We start from the raw sequence: 17,819 nt of genomic DNA on the forward strand, positions 1-17,819 counted from the left end.
ACAGTAGTAATTATATACTCTCCTTAAAATAAGAAAATAAAGAAGAAATTTAAACGCATCAAAATTAAAAAGAAATTAAATAATGAATATCTAAGTAAGGGATATTTAAAATACTCTATTCCACATTAAAAATGAGAGAAGAAAGTTCTCACAGTTCAACAACTAAAATCAAAGAATAAGGCAATAGTTGAAGAACAAATACATTTAAAGCTCAGGGACGGGATTAGTAGTCTCCCCTGAGCAAGGAACAATAGAAGATATTTCTATTAATACTTAATTAACTACTTTTTATTTCTTATTTAATTGATGGTGTTTATTGATTATTAATTGAGTCATGAAGAGTTCAAATTTCTTTTATCCTAAATTTTGATAGTTTTTTTTGTGTTTTTATATTAAAGAAAGGAAACAAAAATAACATTAAAATAAACGAATTGTTTTATGATTATTTTTTGTGAGTGAATTTCCAGAAGATTAGTTCAACCAAACACATTTATTTTGCCTACAGAAAGAATAAGACTTTTTCTTTTAGAAAAAGGAAAGAAAACCAGATTTTCTCAAAAAGCTACTGAAAAGTATTTTTAGGTTACAATAAGTTTTACGTTTAAAGAATTTGTAACGCGGAATTTAGAGAAAGGATTACAAATTAGTTTCAAAAGAAAAGTTCATTACAAGTTATCAACAAGAAAAATTTCAAAAAAATAACTCAACAACCTTTCATAATTACACCAACTGATAGTAAATACTCGACAACAAAAGTAATAACACTTCAGTTATTAGAAGGAGTTTCTGCAAAATGAGTTAAAATATTTTGAACAAATTGTACTGCTTTTTGAGACATCATCAGACCTTCCATTGGATCTGAAGAAGTAGATTCATACAAATTAGGAGCAACAACAATTGCTAAATTTTGTAAAGTCATTTTATTTTGGTCTTTGAAAAGAGAGACGTGAACAAGTAATGAGAATAGCCAATCTAATAAATCTCGAGATTGTTGAGACAAAGTACAATATTGTTTCCAACAATCATCAACACCACTCATTTGGATTTGTGTAGATGTAAGTCCATTAAGGAGTAATGTTGGTAATTCCCTAAACCATAACTTAATTAAATTTGCTACTTCGTTAATTGTAAATTCTTCTTGAACTTCAAGATCTCCTTTATGTGTGTTCATATAGCTTTTCATAGTTTTCATTAATCCAGCTTGACCAGCTAACCGAAAAACACCTTCACTATGAAATCCGTCAAGTCGTTGAAAGTTGTTATTTAATATAGCAAGAGGTTTTGGTAATTTATATTTTCCTGTTTCTATCCATTCTAAGTTAGTAGGATCTACACCAAAAACACCATCTTCACCTCTCAAACGAAGAGAAAAGAAAGTTTCAGCCTTATCAGCAATGTGAATAGTGACTGGTAAATTAACATTTACCTTTTGTTTAAAAGTAACAAGTACTTTAACTTCTTTCCTTGAACGAGGAGATAACACACCTTTTGCAGGAGAATAAACTATAGAGTAATCATTGGTTGTATAGTTGTCTATAACATATTTAATTTTAGCGTCTTCATCATTGATAATTGAAAACACTGTATTTGGAGTAGCAATTGTTAAATCCACAGTATCGGTGGATAATTTAACATTATTATAATCTAAGAAAAATTAGTTTAAGAAACATGTGAGATATTAAAGGAATAAACAGAAACAAACTTATGGGTTTTGATTTAGTTCCTCCCATTTTTAAAGAATTGTTTAGTAGATAAAAGTTTATTATTTTTTTGACTTTTCTCTCTTATAAAAATATTTTTCAATTAACAAGAAGATGTGAAATTTTAAATTTTGAAAATAACTCCAAGACTAAAATCATCTTTTGGTTAATAATCAAAACAATTATTTAAATAATCTAATGGTTGATGATAGTTAAAACTTTTTTATTAGATACCATTTACTCTTCAATTATAGAAGAAATATATAAAACTTATTTAATTTAAACTGTGACAATAATTGATATGACAAATGAATAATTTTTTTAATCAAGTTTAAAGGTTTTATTAAATAGTAATGGTGTTGAGGAACTTAAGTATTAAATAATCTTTAAATGAAATAAAAATTTAATAATAACAAATTTCCCTTTTTTTGTTTTTTTTTTTAATTTTTTTTTGAAAACAAAATTGTTTTCTAAAAGAACTAAATAATTACAAAATAGTGTTTAATGGATCCAACTTTTCCAGTAAATCAACCAAAACTCCCTTTTAAACAACGAGTTTCTTTTGAAGAACGTAAGGCATTTGCTATTCAATTAAGACAAAAGAAACCAAATTATGTCCCACTTGTTGTTGAAAGTGATGGAACTTCAAATGCTATTGATTTAAAGAAGGATAGGTTCTTCATTCCTGAAGACTCAAAAGTTAGTGACTTTGTTAAAGTCTTAGTTGATAAATACATTGAAACTGATGGTGAAACTCCAATTTCAACCGTTTCTGTTAAAATTCAAACACCAAGCAAAGCTATTCAACCATCAAATGAAGATACTATTGGATCACTTTATGCTATGTATCAAGAAGAAGATGGGTATCTTTATTTCATTGTTTACAGAGAATCTGTCTTTGGATATTAACTTTTGTGTTTCTTAACTATTGAATTTTTGTTATTAATGACAATAAAATAGTAATTTTAAATTTATTTATCTTCTTTTATAAATATAAATTTTATTTTTTGTTTCATCATGGTAACATCCTATAATAATCATTTAAATAGTAAAAAATATGGTTTAAAATATTGTGTTTGATGATACAGAAAATAGTGATGTATTTAATAATCTTAACAATGGCGTTTTATTATTTTCTTCTTCTTTTTTTTTAACAAAAAAAGACACACTGGTTTTACATCTTGTAATATCAATTAATTCTATTATTTTCAGAGAAGAAGATCAAAGAATTTTATTTTTTAATACAAATAAAATGAGCATTGCTAAGGATATTAATTATTTTAAAACATTGCAAGATGACAATTAGTTGCTATAAGTTAATAATGATTATTTTCAAATAATACTTCTATAAAATTATTTAACTATAAAAGTTATATTAGATATAAAAAGATAATTCTTTATTATGATAGTTTAAATTTAGTAATTTAAATTTCTATTTTTATTTTACGCTTGCATAAACTATTTATTATGATAATATTCACAAAATTATATAGTAGTTTATGAAATTGACAAAATAGTTTGTTGTTTTATTGGACTACAATTTTTTAAATCACAATGCATATTTTATTTGAAATTATAAGACTATATAATTTATTTATTTCTTTTTTACTCTAAGCTTCGTATGGCAATTATAGATTTATTCAATCTTTTTAATGTAAAAAAATATAATAAAGCAAAGAAATATAGTTTTGACTATTCTTAACAAAACAAAAATATTTGGAAATACAGGAATATAGATTAGCTTCTAAAATAAACTGAATATATAAAGAATTATTAATCATTTTGTTAGATTATTTACAATTTTGTTATTTGAATACTTATATAAGAATGGTTTTAGAATATTTATTTACTTTTTAATTTAACTTTAATTTGATGTACACTCTTTTATATAAAATGTTCAAGGGTTAATACTTTTATCATTTCAATGATAATTGAAGAAATAATATATAATTTTTTTGATTATTTGATTCATTAATTTATGGGTTATACAGAAATGAATAGATTGTATCAATTTATAAAGAAGTAACTGTGTTAGAAATATAGTATTTGATGATGGTTGTACAACAATTTATTTAATATTATCATGTTTAAACTAATACAAATTCCTTTCGTTTTGTATTTGAACTTGTTTTGATGTTTTTTACATACTTTAAATGATTCAAAATTTTGATTAAAATTTTTAATGGTTTATTTAAATTAAAAGGATACTATAACTAATATTATTCATAAGAAAATTATAAAAAAATAATGACAAAAATATAAACTGAGTATAGAAGAAATAGAGAGGAAAAAATCCAAAAAAAAATAATGTAATCAAAATTTAAAAAAAGCAATTGATTACTTTATTTTATATTTTTATCATCTCATTTCAATTAAAGTGTAATATATTTATAAATAATCATATAACCACTGATTGTATAAAAGGATAAAAAATAAAGGAAATATTTAGTAATAAAGTGTTACACTTGTAGATATATTAATATTTTTGTGTTCATATAAAAAATAATAATAACATTATTTTTGTAGTAGAAGAGTACAGAGTATGCCTATGAAATTATCTTTGATAGATTTAACTCTTATATAACATAAAGGTTATATTATTTACTCTTAAGTTTTTAAACAGTTTTTCTAAATTTTCAGGGTCTTTTTAACCCAATATTGTTTCCTCAAAATTTGTTGAGGTAAAAACAAGTTACTATCATTCTTTTTCTTATATTTTTTTTATCTTTCAGAAGTAACTTTTTGTGGATTAAGTTTCCTTTATTTTTGATTGATTAGTCTTTCTTTCAACCTCAGAGATAAATGTAATATGAATGGCGTTATTGGATATTTTCTATGTACACCATTTTAAGAAATAAAAAAAAAAGAAATAAAGTAGTAAAGTAACAGATTGATATCAAAATATTTTAAATAATAGGTTTTTATAAAGAGTCAGTTTAATTTGTGTTATTAAGGAACAGAGAAGAACCAAAGAAATTATTACTATAAGGAGATGTCTTTTGAATGAGTTATTTTTGAATCATTAATTTCAAACAAGAGAAAGAAAGAGTTATTAGTAAAATTATTATGAAATAAAATAAGAAAAGAAATGCACCTTAGTTTCAATTTAAACAGAAAAGAAAATCAAAAAATAAAAATGAATTAAAAATTTTATTTGAATGAAAAAATATAAGAAATTTAGTTGTTCATTGAAAGGAATGAACGCCACCACTCAAAAGATTATTGAAGAGTATCATAATATAAATTTAAAAGAATATAATAAAATTCCAAATATACTTTCACCACCACCCAATTGTCTTCAGTCATATGAATTAGGAAGAAATGGGACATTAAAAGTATTAACTGAAGCACTTTCACCATTTAAATTAAATCAAATTAAAACAGTTTTTGAAAATAGAGAAGTGTTTTATTCATTATTTCCTGAAATAACACAAATATCCTTTGAAGGAAATAAAGTAGAATGTAAATCTTCATGGATTATTTGGAATGTTCTACAAGAATATAAATTTATTGAAAATGTTATTTGTTTTCCAAATGAAATATTTCATATAGAATCTAATTATTGGCCAAAATATGTAGAATATTATCTTTTTTGTTGTGAAAAACATCTTAGTGGAACAAGAATTGTAATTGAAATAAAATTTAATACAACAAAAATTAATAAAAATGAATTTGTTTGGTTCTTAAATAATGAAAGATCATTTATTTATAATTTAAATGAAATTATAAAAAATGATCAAGAGAGTCTTCTTTTATTAAATTTAGAAAGAGAGTTTTATACTAGATTAAATCAAATTTCATTATATCAAATTACACTTTATTCAAGTGAGTCAATATTAATGAAAACAAATAATCAATATGATGAAATTATTATTACTGGTAAGTCTCGTTATGCTAATTCTATTAAAATTCTTCTTGAAAGTTTATACTCTCATTTTCTTCAATCTCCTTTATTCCCTAAATGTAAAATTCTTAAACAAACAGAAAGAATTGTTCAAAAACATGCTGAAACTCCTTTTTTTTCTACAACTCCTTATTCTACTGATATTGTTTATTGTTCTGCACTTGGAGAAGGTTCAATGTTTACAGCTGCACAATCAATGAAATGTTCATGTTTATTACCACATACACCTAATTTTGAAGTAATTATTTGTGCAGAATTATTTAATATTGGACAAGATGGTAAAATAGATTCTATTTATTATTATCATTTTAGAACTCCTCAAAAAAATAATTTTGTTCCTTATATTACTTCAAGAACTTCTCTTAATCTTTTTTGTGCTTTTCTTATGACTCGTTTTGGTGTTGAAAATAATATTCCTTCCATTAGTATCTCTGATGTGTCTGACATTTCTTTAATTTCTAAACAAATGCTTGCTCAAGCAATTCACATTAAAGAAAATTCTTTGAAAAAACAACGTAAAGTATTATTTCCAATAAATGAAAAAGAAACAATAACAAACAGTATTCTTACAGAATTATCTAATGAATTATTACATCAAATATTTAGTTATTTACCATTAGAAGATCTCTCTTCTTGTTTATGGACTTGTAGAAAATTAAGGTCTTTTATTCTTTCTGATGATTTAATTTGGCAAAACTTCTATAATTTGTATTTTAGTATTTCTTCTTTTAATCAAAAAGAATTTCATACTCCAAAACCTCGTTATATTGAAACAAAATCAATTGCACAACAAGTTCTTCATTTACAAAATATTAGAACTCGTTGGAAAAATAAAAGACCAGTTATTAGAAAACGTATTGAAGCATTTGTCAAATGTCCTGTTAATTTTATATTCTCAAGAAAAAAAGATAAATCTTTTTCTGTTGCAACTAGTTATGGAAAAATTAAATCTTTTGAATATAATTCATTTAACCTTGTTAAAGACCTTATTATTAATGATCATTTCATTACAGTAGAACTTAATCATGATATAAAATGTTCATTAATGATTTCTGAAAATGGAAAAATATATCAGTATTTTTGTGAAAGAAATAAATTAAATATTATTCCTTTTCAACAACATCATGGTTGTAGATTTACTGATAATTGTCAAAATATTTTGTGTTGGGAAGAAAATGGAAATATTGAATTTATTGATTTTCAATCACAAAAACCTTGGTATTCAAATAAGTTTAATCAATGTCATATTTCATGTATTGATAAAGTTGACACTTATTTCTATATTTCTTGTTATTCTGATTCTCGTATTATTGGTTTTGATTCAAGAATGAAAGAAAAAGCATTCGAAACAAATTCATATAATAATACTATTAATACTTTTGATTGTTTTGATACTTCACTTGTTTGTGCTTGTAATAATGGCGTCATTTCTCTTTATGATTATAGAATGAATAGAGTAACTCAAAATCGTGCAATGCAATTTACCTCAATTAATACACTTAAAGTTTGGAATAGAAGAATAGTTTTCGGAGGAAATGATCGTCAAATTGGTTTACTAGATTGTACTAAAAATTGGTTTGGAAATTATCAAGTCCTTTATACTCACCAAACTCCAATTGTTTCTATTGATTTTGATGATTCAGTATTAATAAGTGGAGCTGCAGGTGGTTTTATAATATATTCTTCTTTTGTCTAATTGTAGCATTAATAAATGATTTGTTCTTCATTTATAAAAAATATCTTTCAGTTATTTAAATTTTGAGTTTATTAAAACTACTTTATTTTTACAAATAGTTTTTTGTCTTTATTAAATTATATAGAAATGTTTAAGTTAATATTTATACATTCTATTAAATTATGTTTAATTATTTTTATTAAATAAGCAAAATAGTTGTAAATTTTAATATATTTCTATAAAAGACCATTCTGGTATTATTCTTCAGAAATATTATTTATTTCTTAATAATAATAGTAATAATCCCCATTTAATCATTTTCTTTACTACTTGTATATTTTTATTACTATTATTTTTTGATATATTAGTAGATTTATTGTTCTTTTTTATTAGTAGATCCACTTTATTGTTTGGTTTTACATTTGATTATTATTTTATTGTTTTATTAATTATTGGTTATAATGTTTCATGAATATTATTTTTTCTTTAATAGATTCTTTCAATATCTAATTTGTATTATTATTATTTATTTACTAAAAACAAGATACTTCATAGTATTAATAAATTAAACTAATTGACTTTTTGTTTTCTTATTTCTTCATATAACTGATTATATTTTTCTAATATATCAGATATGCATTAGATAATTGATAGTAAATGTATGTTATTACAATACCTAATTTATATATATTTGTTTCTGAGTTAATAACTTTACTTTACTTGAAATATTTGATTTTAAATTTTGAATAATAACTCTACAAAGTATTTAATAACTATATACTATTTAGTATATTTCCATTTAATTCTTAGAAAATAATTTAGACTATTTTTTTATCATATTAGATTTATTAGCATTGTTATGACTTATTTAATATTCTTTTGTCCTTGTTTAGATTATAAGATACATTTTTTTAAATATTACCATCTGTGCAACTTTGATTTAACTATTTTTTCATCTTCTACTATTGTCATACTCAACCATCTATTCTTTTCTATTCTTTTTATAATAAAATACCATTTTTTTTTTCAATATTATTAGTTAAGCAATCCTTTGATCTTTGTTTCTTTATAACAATATTCTATAATATTCTTGATTTTATTATTTCAATCATTTCTCTTATTCGTTTCCCTCTATTTATATTTTCTTTGTGTTTTATTATAGTGTTTATTCTATTGTGATGAATGTATTATGTTTAATTCTATTTGAATTATTGTTAAAATATTATGGTGATGAAATGAGTGAAATGGTTCATATGGTTATTACTGTAGTATTATTATAATAGTTGTTGAGATAATTAATGTATTTCTATCAATACAGATAACACTTATTTTCACCCATTCTTCTATCATTTATATTTTATGATTGAAATTGATTTCTCATCCTTTTGTTTTATCCTTTTTATTTTTTAGGAATATAAAAATTAAAAAATATTTTATTGTAAAAAAAGAAACAAAGGAATAACAAAAAGAAATTGTACGTTATTGAACAAAAACTTTAACCCACTCAACAGGAAAGGTATTTGGTAAGACAGTGCCATTAATATCATCAGGAGTACAAAATTTTTTCTGTTCTTTAGTAAAATAAAATGAGGATATTTTAGGAGAGACTGCGGATTTACCACTTCCAACGATTGCAAATGCATAAGGGACGCAGAAGACATAATTTGATTTATGAAAAATGACAAAAGATTCGATCAGTCTACTAGGTACAAATTGACGATTTGTTTGGTCAGGTTTAGCAATGTTTTTAATAGAAAATATAAAATGAGTTTTATCAACAACAGCCAAATTTTTTTGAGATGGAGCAACTGACACATGAAATCCAAATATATTCCCAGGACCATCTTTAATGACGACGTTAATGTTAACTTTATCTTTAACTGCATTAAAAAAACTATTTTCATTAAACACAGTTTTTAAACTATCAAATTCTTTCTTTAAATGAAAACCTTCTGTACACGTCCACATTTCTAACGTTCTAACGATTGACCTTTCTTCAGAGTCAAACGTATTCATAGAGTCATCACTTCCACGCAGAGTTTCATAATCTTTTAAGTATCGGTCAACTCCAAGTTTTAATTTGGTTGCACACAAAATCATCATTTCTAATGAAATGTTTATCTTTTCTGCTTCTTCAGGGTTCTTTTGAAACTGTTCTATCATTGATAATGAATATTTGATAATTCGTATCAATTCTTCTCTTTCATTTTGACTTTTTTTGAATCTTTGGCTTACACTCTCTTTTGGGATTCTACTTTTGTCTTGGGTTTCTTTTTCCTTTTTCTGTCTGTCCTTGTGTTGAAGTGAACAAGGTGTGTTTAGACTCATTCCCTTTTAAACTTTATTATTTTAGCTTTAGTAGTACCAATAATCAAAAAATGAGATAGCAGTGGAAAATACTAGAACTTCATTTTTTTATTTTTATTATTTTAAATAACATTATGGATTCGAACGCACAGAGACACCACACAGAACCCTAAATTATTACCATGCTTTGAATCTCCCAGTTATGAACTGATTATGATGTTGTATTTAGTTAAAAAACATCTTACCCAATACTGCAAGAATAATAATGTTTATTATTTACAATGATGTGATATCATTGATAATAAAAGAATGTGTATTTATAAAGATATTATTATTACTTGTTATGATACAAGTACATTTGATAATATAAGACCATCAAAGAAAAAGGGTGTGGTAGTTGATGCTAAAAAGAATGTTAGCCCAAAGCAATACAGTAGTAATTATATATTCTTCTTAAAATAAGAAAATAAAGAAGAATTTTAATATCCATCAAAATCAAAAAGAAATTAAATAATGATAAGTAAGAGATGTTTAAATACTCTATTCCACATCAAATAAACAAGAGAAGGAAAATCTCACAGTTCAACAATTAAAATCAAAGAATAAGCTAATAATTGATGAACAAAAACTTTTAAAGCAAAGTGATTAATTAATCACCATTGAGCAAGGAAAAATAGAAATATTTCTATTAATACTTAATTAACTACTTTTTATTTATAGTTAATATTATAGTATTATGTTTCGTATAAAAATTATATTTTAAATGAATAAATAAAAAATAAGATATTATAATAAAATAATTTAAATATTATTAATAAATAGTATTGAAATTAATTTTGAAATGGTTAATTTTAATAGTTTAAAGATTATAATTATTTATTATAAAATATTAATTTATTTTATTGCTATTATTGTTTTATTTCAATTCCCTTAATTAATACATTAAGGGAATTAGGATGAAGTGAGGGAAGTAAAGTATAGTAGCTGTAGTGTTAATACAACAAAGGTAATAAAGATATAATAAAGATATGGATTTATATTTAGTAAATAAAGTAAAATGTAGTTTGTATTCTTTTTCTTTATTACTCGTTATTATTTATTATTTTATTAATCCTTTTTTCAATTAAAAAAATAAATGAAATGATTACATTCATTTATTCTTTCTTTATTTGTTATTTTTATATTACTTTATACGTTAATTTGATGTTGTATATTATAAATTATTTATTAATTAAATAAATTTTATTTAATATATTTTATGAATGTAAAGTAAATCATTGTGGTTTATGTTGTTTTAATTGATTAAGATATGATATATTAATATTTCTTTTAGTTTTATTAATTATTATTGTTGAAGATTTTAATTCAATAATTATTCTCATATTATTCTGATTATATGTTGAGACAATAACAGATTGTTTAAAAATGAATTAATTAATACAGAAATATATATTGAATATATTGTTTTCATGATGTTTTTCATATTATTAGTTATTAATTCTCTTTTTTCTTTTGTTTATTATTCATTGCAATGAGATGTAATATGATTTGATAATTATATCAATTATCATATATAATCATTTCAATGATATCAAATGTATTTGGTCTATTTCATAGTCACAATGATAATTTTGAAATGGTTGATGAGATTATATTCCATTAATTAAATTGTTATTATTCATTATGATTTGTTTTTTAATTGATTAAATAATATTAAATTAAGTTATGGACAAATGTGTGATGCAATAACAAATAATGAAATAATAATTGATATTTTAAAATTAATACATTCATTAATTAAATTCATTAAATCTAAATTAATTTCTTCATTTATTCTTCATTTTCAATATTTATTTATCTTATTCTCTTTTAATAATATATAATATATTTCAATGTGTTATATCAAAAAATATTAATGATAATTGAATCATTATTTAATTAATTCATTATATAAAATATTAGATCATTCATCTTTTTAAGTGAATATATTATTTGAAATTCATTACAAAATTTAAATAACTTATTAATAAATGAATAAATAAAGAGAATTTATAAAATATGAAGTATTTCACTAACACACCAAAATAAAATAACAAAATATTGAATATTAAATAAAAAGATAAATGTAAAAAAAAAGAAATTATAATAAAACAAACATGAATAAAAATAATAGTTAATTATAGAAATTAATTTTTATTTCTACTCCAAATTTCATTAGATTTTATTTATGTAATTTTTTACTTATTTAGTTCTTCATCATTTAGTTCTTCAGAATTTAAACAACAACATTCCTGTATTAGCAAACTCTTTCATATTATTTAGTTACATCAGGAAAACACTAAAACCTAAATTCAATAGTTATTATTTGAATATTAACTGATGTTAATGATGTAAAATCATAAGAACAATAATTTCATAATTTAATACTGATACTTGAATACTAACTAATGTTAATTTATAAGCATTATAAAAATAGTTATTTTAAATTCCTTTAACTTTATTAGTATTATACTATTCTATTTTCTTCTTTGTATGTTTTTTCTATTTTTTGACATTACCAGTATCAATTAATACCATATTTTCTTCTTCTGAAAATTCTTTCTTCAATAATGAATTATGTTTTATTGATGCTAATTGATTTTATTGAAGAACACTATCTAAAACAATCTTCTCCTAATTTATTAATTGACATAGTAAAGTGATTTAATTTAATGAAGAATAGCATTTAAAACATTTACTTTATTTCACTGAATGATGTTGATATATCAAGTTGTTAATATTGACAAACCACGTTTAAAACATTTATTTCATATTTCACTAATTAGTATTTGTATATTAATTGTTTTTATTTCTTCAGATCATTCAAAACAGTTATTTCTAAATGATTTATTTTCAGTTGTAATATATTGTCATAATTCTTTATGTCTTCTTTTTTATATTCTATATTTTTAAAAATATGAGACAAAATAAGAAACATTACGGAGACACCACAAAAATTATAATAAAATCAAAAACAAAAGAAGGAGAAATCCATACCAACCAAGAAATATAAATGATAGAAGAATGAGTGAAAACACGTATTATCTGTATGGACAGAAATACATTAATCATCACATTAATCATTACCATATTAATATCTATCACCATAACAATTATCATAACAGTTATAATAATAATAATGGTAAGAATCGTTTCACTCATCACTTCAATCATTTTCATCATCATAAGTATTTTATCATTAATTCAAATAGAAACAATCAATATTATAATACAAATAAATAATATAATAAAACACAACACAGATATAAACAATACCATAATAAAAGACAACAACAAATAAGAAATAAAAGAAAAGATAAAAATAATAAAATCAAGAATAATTGAAAAGACTATTTGAAGAAGAAATTAAAATACTTACACCAAAGAAATAGAATAAATTAAGAACACTAAGATTAAAGAATACACACCATCAACAATAATGAGAAGATGGTATTTATTTGTAAGAGAAAAAAACAAAAATGAATAGAAATGAGAAATTATCAGTATGACAGCTGAAGAAGATGATAAACAACTAAATCAAAATGAAATAAATGATAAATATTTAAATAAGAAATATACAATGATGAAAATGATGATGAAAATGAATTTACTGAAGAGAAGAAGAGGCTTAATGAAAAAGAAAAGATGAAATTAAAAGAAGAAGAAGAAAAGAAGAATGAAAAAGATAAAAGAATAGAAGAATTAAAGAAACGAATAGAGGAGGCTATTAAAGAGAAAGAAGAAATGAAAAAAGAAATACAAAAGAATGACCAGACCATTAATAAATTATCAAATGATATTATATCATTAAAAAAGAAGCATGAGAAGGAGATAAACACTAAAAACAAGGAATTGATAGAAAATTAATCGAATTCAATGCTGAATCAAAAAAGAAAATGTCTGAGGTAAGCAATTTATCACAACAAGTATACTTCTTGAAAGATAAATTATTTAAATTATAAAATAAAATTACACAAGAAGAAAAGAAGAAAGATGAGATAAATCACATTATATCTGATTCATCTGAAACACAAAATGTGAATGACATCACCCCCTAATGTTGTAGTAACTGATGAAATATCATCAAATGAAGATGATCTTCAAAAAAAGAAAGTTAATGCAGAATTCAATTGAAGAGATGTGAAATCAGCATAAGAAGATCACCACATCTGATCATGACATTCAAAAAATAATTGAAGCAAACAAATAGAGAAGAATAAATTCTAACATTCTATAAATGTTTTGTACTGAAATTATTAGAAATAAAATTAAGAAATCAACTTAAAGAAGAAGAAATAAAAAGATTAATACATGAAATTGATATTAAAATAGAATATATTATTGAATATAAAGAAATAATAAAGAAAACATTTAAAATAAAGAATGAAAATAAAATTGAAATCAATAGAAGAAATGAAGAAGAAATAATAACACACAAATTGAAATATATTGAATTAAAAGAATTAATAAAATAAATAAGAAATAAGAATTACAAGAAGAGGAGGTAATAAGAATAAATAAAGAAGAAGATATGAAAGAACAAGAAGAAGTACAATTTATTAATTATTATTACAATAAAAACAAAGTACATCAAATAATTAATATCATCAATACAAATGAAATATTAATCAATACATTAGATGATTATTATCTTTATATTAAAACTATAACATCAACTATTAACATCATTATTAATAAGAATCAAGAAATGAATGAGAAATATAGAAAGAATACTACAATCAAAAATATGTAGATTAAGAGACTTGCTCCATAATAATCAATATATGAAATTAAAAAGAATCTTACATATTAAAAAATATGATATATATCATAATAAAATAAAAACAAATGAGCAAATAAAATATTATAAATACCTCCAAAGAATGAAAAGAATAGAAATAGATGTAAGAATAAATTGAAAAGAATTAGATGGAATTATAAAATGATATAATAATGAAAGAGATAATATCTAAATAAACATAAAGAAGATGAATATCTTAATATTATTATTATTAATTTATTGAAATGAATCTATGAAAATAACACCAATATAGATTTCCTAAATAATAATTTATATGATATATTAATTGAAAATAGAATTAATAATAGAAGGTGTGTAATCACTCTAGATGAATTAAACCATGCAATAAAATTCATTGATAATTGGAAATCACCTGGAATTGATAAAATACAATCATCTGGATTAAATAATTAGAACAACTAAAGAATTTCTTATTAAAATTATTTAATGAATGGTTGTATAATCCTACTACCATCTATCTTCAATTTATCCAAGGAAGGACAATATTAATATACAAGAAATGAGATAAATTATATAAACAAAATTACAATTAACATTTTTAAATTGTATGTTAAAAGTATAAATAAATAAGAATATAACATCATTATATGACAATAAATATCAATACAATGTTTATTATTTTAGAGAATAATATATTTTATTCAATAATATATTTTTATTATTTAGGGGGTATACATCAACTTCATTTTGAAAATATTTATTTTAACAAAAATAAATAAATAACATGAAAATTTAAAAAAATGTAACCTATTACAGATTATAATAATCTGTACTTATACATCTTTATCAATTTATTAGATAAAAAGATATAATGTCATACTTTAATTATCTAAGAATATACTATTCTTTAAAATATAATAAATGTTATTGAATATAAGATATAATAATACACCATCAATTAAAAAAGTAAAATTTTACTATGTTGATAATTTTTTTGAAGTATATTAAATTTAGAATTAATAACTAAAAAAAGAAACAAAATAACATTAGAAAAAGAATTATGTAATCTTATCTCTTATAAAATTATAGAATGTTAAATTGATTTTAGCTCAAAAGAATAAAAAATAAATAATTATAAATATTTTTAGTTTTATATAGAAAGTTTTTATTATAAAATAAATTAAAATAAATAATTCTTTGATTTTTAAGAATACAACAAAAAATTAAAATAATACAGATAATATTAGACATAATTTTTTTTAACCCTTTATTTTTCATAAGTAAATCATAAATTCTTCATAATCATTCTACTTTGCAAATTTAAAAAACGTATAAATGAAAGAGGAATTGAAAGTTTCAAAGAAAAAATCAACAAAAAAATCATAAACAAACTATTCTTTTATTCCATATAAAAAGATTAATGATGTTTATTGAAATTGGCTTGACAAAAATAGTTATTTAATATAAAAAGAACTTCAATTTTTATTTAATATAAGTTAGAAGGAATGGTTAAAATTACAAAAGCCCAAAAAGAAAACACTCTACATGCTCTAATGAAAATACAGTCGACAAATAAAAGAAGAAAGTATATCTTATCTGGGTGTTATTATCTGATAACTAAAGGATGGTCATTTCTTTTTTCAAAAGAGAAAAGAATAGCAGGAAAGTTAGACCATTTCTTCCCGATTCAAAAAATATGGAATCAAAATGGGGTAATAATGTTTGATGAAAACCTTGAATATGATTTAATTAAAGCAGAAACAGGAGTTGTTCAATTAAATTTTGATAATGAAGGAATTCCTATAAAGAAAACATCAATTGAGACAGATAAAACAAAAAAGAAAAAGAAATTAACTTATAATGAACTTGTTATTATGAATATTCTTAATGAATATTATAATAAATATAAAGATATTGGGTGTAATACTAAACTACTTTATACAAAAAGTTCAAAAGATGGGGTTAGCAGCCAACAATATCAAGAACTCCCTTTAGTGAATAAAGATGGTGAAGTTATTGGTGTTTATAAGAATGAAGAGGTTTTAGAAAAAATTGGAACTCCAGTATATAGTTTTCTTTGTTCATATTTATTAAAAACAAATACACCTCAATCAAAAGGTCTTTTTATTGGGAATAAAGACTATTATAATGAAATATCTAATAATAATATCAATGATCAAAATAACATTAAATTATCAAAAGAAGAGTTCTTAGAATATCCAATTTTTGATGAATATCAATTTAATTGTATTAATGACCATATTAGTTCTCAAGTATTAGAACATTATTCATATATTGGATCTGAACCATTCCAACAATTAAATAAATACGCTGAAGCTTTACAACAAGAATTGGATATTATTAGCCATAGTGGTTCACCGGAAGATATTCTATCATATAACAACATAGACTCTCATTTTGGTGACCACCAGTACACACAGACTGATCATAATGTATCATTAATTAATGTAGATCCAAGGTTGGTGAATTTTGAGAATTCAAATTATAATGAAGCTATGCCACAAAAGAATCTAGATTTTGTTGATATTAGTTGTTTCATAGCAATGGACGATTGTTTTCAAGAAGATTATCCATCAGAGACTTCCTTTATAGAACATGGGTTTATTCAAAATATATGCCATTATGAATAAATTCAATTTTTTAAACAATTTTTTGGTTGTTTTTATGAAGAAATTCAAATAATATTGAATTTGTTTTAATTTTTTTGAAAGTTAATTAATGGAAAACAAAAGATATTAAATAATATGAACTAACTTATTTATAAAATTCTTCGAATAATAAGAAAAATAAAATCATAGTATAAAAATAATAAATGAACAGAATAACTATTGAACTGATTCATTAACAATGAATATTCTTAATCTTTATTAGTGTAAAATAACAAATAGAATATAAAAGTATAAATCTAACAAATAAGAATATAGAAACAATAATGGAATAACAAATTATATTAATGAACATAAACTAGAAATGATGGTCTTTGATAGAATAAATAAAAGTGATAAAAGAAAATAATATTTACATTCGTCTTTAAATAAATACCATTATTTTTACTGAATAAAGTTTTATTGTTATATCTAATTAAAATAAAATCAATTGATTAATTTTAAATAAATTTTGATAAAATAATGAAAATAGTAACCAAATCAATTGTAAATGGCTTATAAAAATAATCATTAATAATACTACAATATGGGTGTCTCATAAACACTATTATTGACTATAATAAACAAATCATTAGTGTTAAAACTAACTCATTCTTTCAAATAAAAATAATGAATTAAATAAAATAAAGTTAATATAAAATGAAATTATATTAAATGATGAGTAATTGAATAGTAAAATAATTTCTAATTTCTTATTCAAATAATAAATTGAATTATAATAAAAATATTGATTCTGGTTCATTTT

General features: G+C 21.8%; 5 protein-coding genes across 5 annotated transcripts, besides 39 other annotated features; 3 read left to right on the top strand and 2 right to left on the bottom strand.

Moving 5' to 3' along the window:
• Positions 1 to 292: part of a repeat region that runs on past the window's edge.
• A 474-nt stretch (positions 293 to 766) lies between these two features.
• On the bottom strand, positions 767 to 1,730 carry EDI_011750 (GTPase activating protein, putative; the record flags this gene model as incomplete). Its single annotated transcript, XM_001735771.1, has 2 exons — positions 767 to 1,644; positions 1,703 to 1,730. The coding sequence occupies 2 exons, from the start codon at positions 1,728 to 1,730 to the stop codon at positions 767 to 769; spliced, it is 906 nt and encodes a 301-aa protein (XP_001735823.1).
• Positions 1,731 to 2,073: 343 nt separating this feature from the next.
• Positions 2,074 to 2,113: a sequence feature (AT_rich).
• Positions 2,114 to 2,117: 4 nt separating this feature from the next.
• Positions 2,118 to 2,153: a microsatellite.
• Positions 2,154 to 2,204: 51 nt separating this feature from the next.
• On the top strand, positions 2,205 to 2,609 carry EDI_011760 (uncharacterized protein; the record flags this gene model as incomplete). The annotated part of the gene is made up of 1 exon (XM_001735772.1): positions 2,205 to 2,609. The coding sequence occupies one exon, from the start codon at positions 2,205 to 2,207 to the stop codon at positions 2,607 to 2,609; it is 405 nt and encodes a 134-aa protein (XP_001735824.1).
• A 41-nt stretch (positions 2,610 to 2,650) lies between these two features.
• Positions 2,651 to 2,709: a sequence feature (AT_rich).
• Positions 2,710 to 3,016: 307 nt separating this feature from the next.
• Positions 3,017 to 3,146: a sequence feature (AT_rich).
• A 112-nt stretch (positions 3,147 to 3,258) lies between these two features.
• Positions 3,259 to 3,308: a sequence feature (AT_rich).
• Positions 3,309 to 3,637: 329 nt separating this feature from the next.
• Positions 3,638 to 3,680: a sequence feature (AT_rich).
• Positions 3,681 to 3,860: 180 nt separating this feature from the next.
• Positions 3,861 to 3,949: a sequence feature (AT_rich).
• A 47-nt stretch (positions 3,950 to 3,996) lies between these two features.
• Positions 3,997 to 4,059: a sequence feature (AT_rich).
• A 112-nt stretch (positions 4,060 to 4,171) lies between these two features.
• Positions 4,172 to 4,222: a sequence feature (AT_rich).
• A 603-nt stretch (positions 4,223 to 4,825) lies between these two features.
• Positions 4,826 to 4,880: a sequence feature (AT_rich).
• Positions 4,881 to 4,897: 17 nt separating this feature from the next.
• Positions 4,898 to 7,300, top strand: EDI_011770 (uncharacterized protein; the record flags this gene model as incomplete). Its single annotated transcript, XM_001735773.1, has 1 exon — positions 4,898 to 7,300. The coding sequence occupies one exon, from the start codon at positions 4,898 to 4,900 to the stop codon at positions 7,298 to 7,300; it is 2,403 nt and encodes an 800-aa protein (XP_001735825.1).
• Positions 4,935 to 4,966: a sequence feature (AT_rich).
• Positions 5,334 to 5,368: a sequence feature (AT_rich).
• Positions 5,401 to 5,434: a sequence feature (AT_rich).
• Positions 7,301 to 7,329: 29 nt separating the features above from the next.
• Positions 7,330 to 7,523: a sequence feature (AT_rich).
• Positions 7,524 to 7,547: 24 nt separating this feature from the next.
• Positions 7,548 to 7,583: a sequence feature (AT_rich).
• Positions 7,584 to 7,704: 121 nt separating this feature from the next.
• Positions 7,705 to 7,812: a sequence feature (AT_rich).
• A 552-nt stretch (positions 7,813 to 8,364) lies between these two features.
• Positions 8,365 to 8,669: a repeat region.
• A 6-nt stretch (positions 8,670 to 8,675) lies between these two features.
• Positions 8,676 to 8,726: a sequence feature (AT_rich).
• Positions 8,727 to 8,758: 32 nt separating this feature from the next.
• Positions 8,759 to 9,607, bottom strand: EDI_011780 (uncharacterized protein; the record flags this gene model as incomplete). Its single annotated transcript, XM_001735774.1, has 1 exon — positions 8,759 to 9,607. One exon carries the CDS (start codon positions 9,605 to 9,607, stop codon positions 8,759 to 8,761), a length of 849 nt encoding a protein of 282 aa, XP_001735826.1.
• An 81-nt stretch (positions 9,608 to 9,688) lies between these two features.
• Positions 9,689 to 9,716: a sequence feature (AT_rich).
• A 7-nt stretch (positions 9,717 to 9,723) lies between these two features.
• Positions 9,724 to 10,120: a repeat region.
• Positions 9,724 to 10,300: a repeat region.
• A 30-nt stretch (positions 10,301 to 10,330) lies between these two features.
• Positions 10,331 to 10,490: a sequence feature (AT_rich).
• Positions 10,491 to 10,675: 185 nt separating this feature from the next.
• Positions 10,676 to 10,846: a sequence feature (AT_rich).
• A 52-nt stretch (positions 10,847 to 10,898) lies between these two features.
• Positions 10,899 to 10,936: a sequence feature (AT_rich).
• Positions 10,937 to 11,244: 308 nt separating this feature from the next.
• Positions 11,245 to 11,421: a microsatellite.
• Positions 11,422 to 11,431: 10 nt separating this feature from the next.
• Positions 11,432 to 11,547: a sequence feature (AT_rich).
• Positions 11,548 to 11,598: 51 nt separating this feature from the next.
• Positions 11,599 to 11,777: a microsatellite.
• Positions 11,668 to 11,756: a microsatellite.
• Positions 11,778 to 12,515: 738 nt separating the features above from the next.
• Positions 12,516 to 12,544: a sequence feature (AT_rich).
• Positions 12,545 to 12,556: 12 nt separating this feature from the next.
• Positions 12,557 to 15,012: a repeat region.
• A 46-nt stretch (positions 15,013 to 15,058) lies between these two features.
• Positions 15,059 to 15,112: a sequence feature (AT_rich).
• A 25-nt stretch (positions 15,113 to 15,137) lies between these two features.
• Positions 15,138 to 15,189: a sequence feature (AT_rich).
• A 104-nt stretch (positions 15,190 to 15,293) lies between these two features.
• Positions 15,294 to 15,336: a sequence feature (AT_rich).
• A 167-nt stretch (positions 15,337 to 15,503) lies between these two features.
• Positions 15,504 to 15,650: a sequence feature (AT_rich).
• Positions 15,651 to 15,833: 183 nt separating this feature from the next.
• Positions 15,834 to 15,882: a sequence feature (AT_rich).
• A 10-nt stretch (positions 15,883 to 15,892) lies between these two features.
• EDI_011790 (uncharacterized protein) lies at positions 15,893 to 17,038 on the top strand (the record flags this gene model as incomplete). The annotated part of the gene is made up of 1 exon (XM_001735775.1): positions 15,893 to 17,038. One exon carries the CDS (start codon positions 15,893 to 15,895, stop codon positions 17,036 to 17,038), a length of 1,146 nt encoding a protein of 381 aa, XP_001735827.1.
• Positions 17,039 to 17,471: 433 nt separating this feature from the next.
• Positions 17,472 to 17,538: a sequence feature (AT_rich).
• A 132-nt stretch (positions 17,539 to 17,670) lies between these two features.
• Positions 17,671 to 17,730: a microsatellite.
• Positions 17,731 to 17,747: 17 nt separating this feature from the next.
• Positions 17,748 to 17,803: a sequence feature (AT_rich).
• Positions 17,804 to 17,819: the final 16 nt, after the last annotated feature.

Source organism: Entamoeba dispar, genomic scaffold, assembly GCF_000209125.1.
Source record: "Entamoeba dispar SAW760 scf_1105229459391 genomic scaffold, whole genome shotgun sequence".
In the NCBI taxonomy this organism is placed as follows: Eukaryota; Evosea; order Mastigamoebida; family Endamoebidae; genus Entamoeba; species Entamoeba dispar.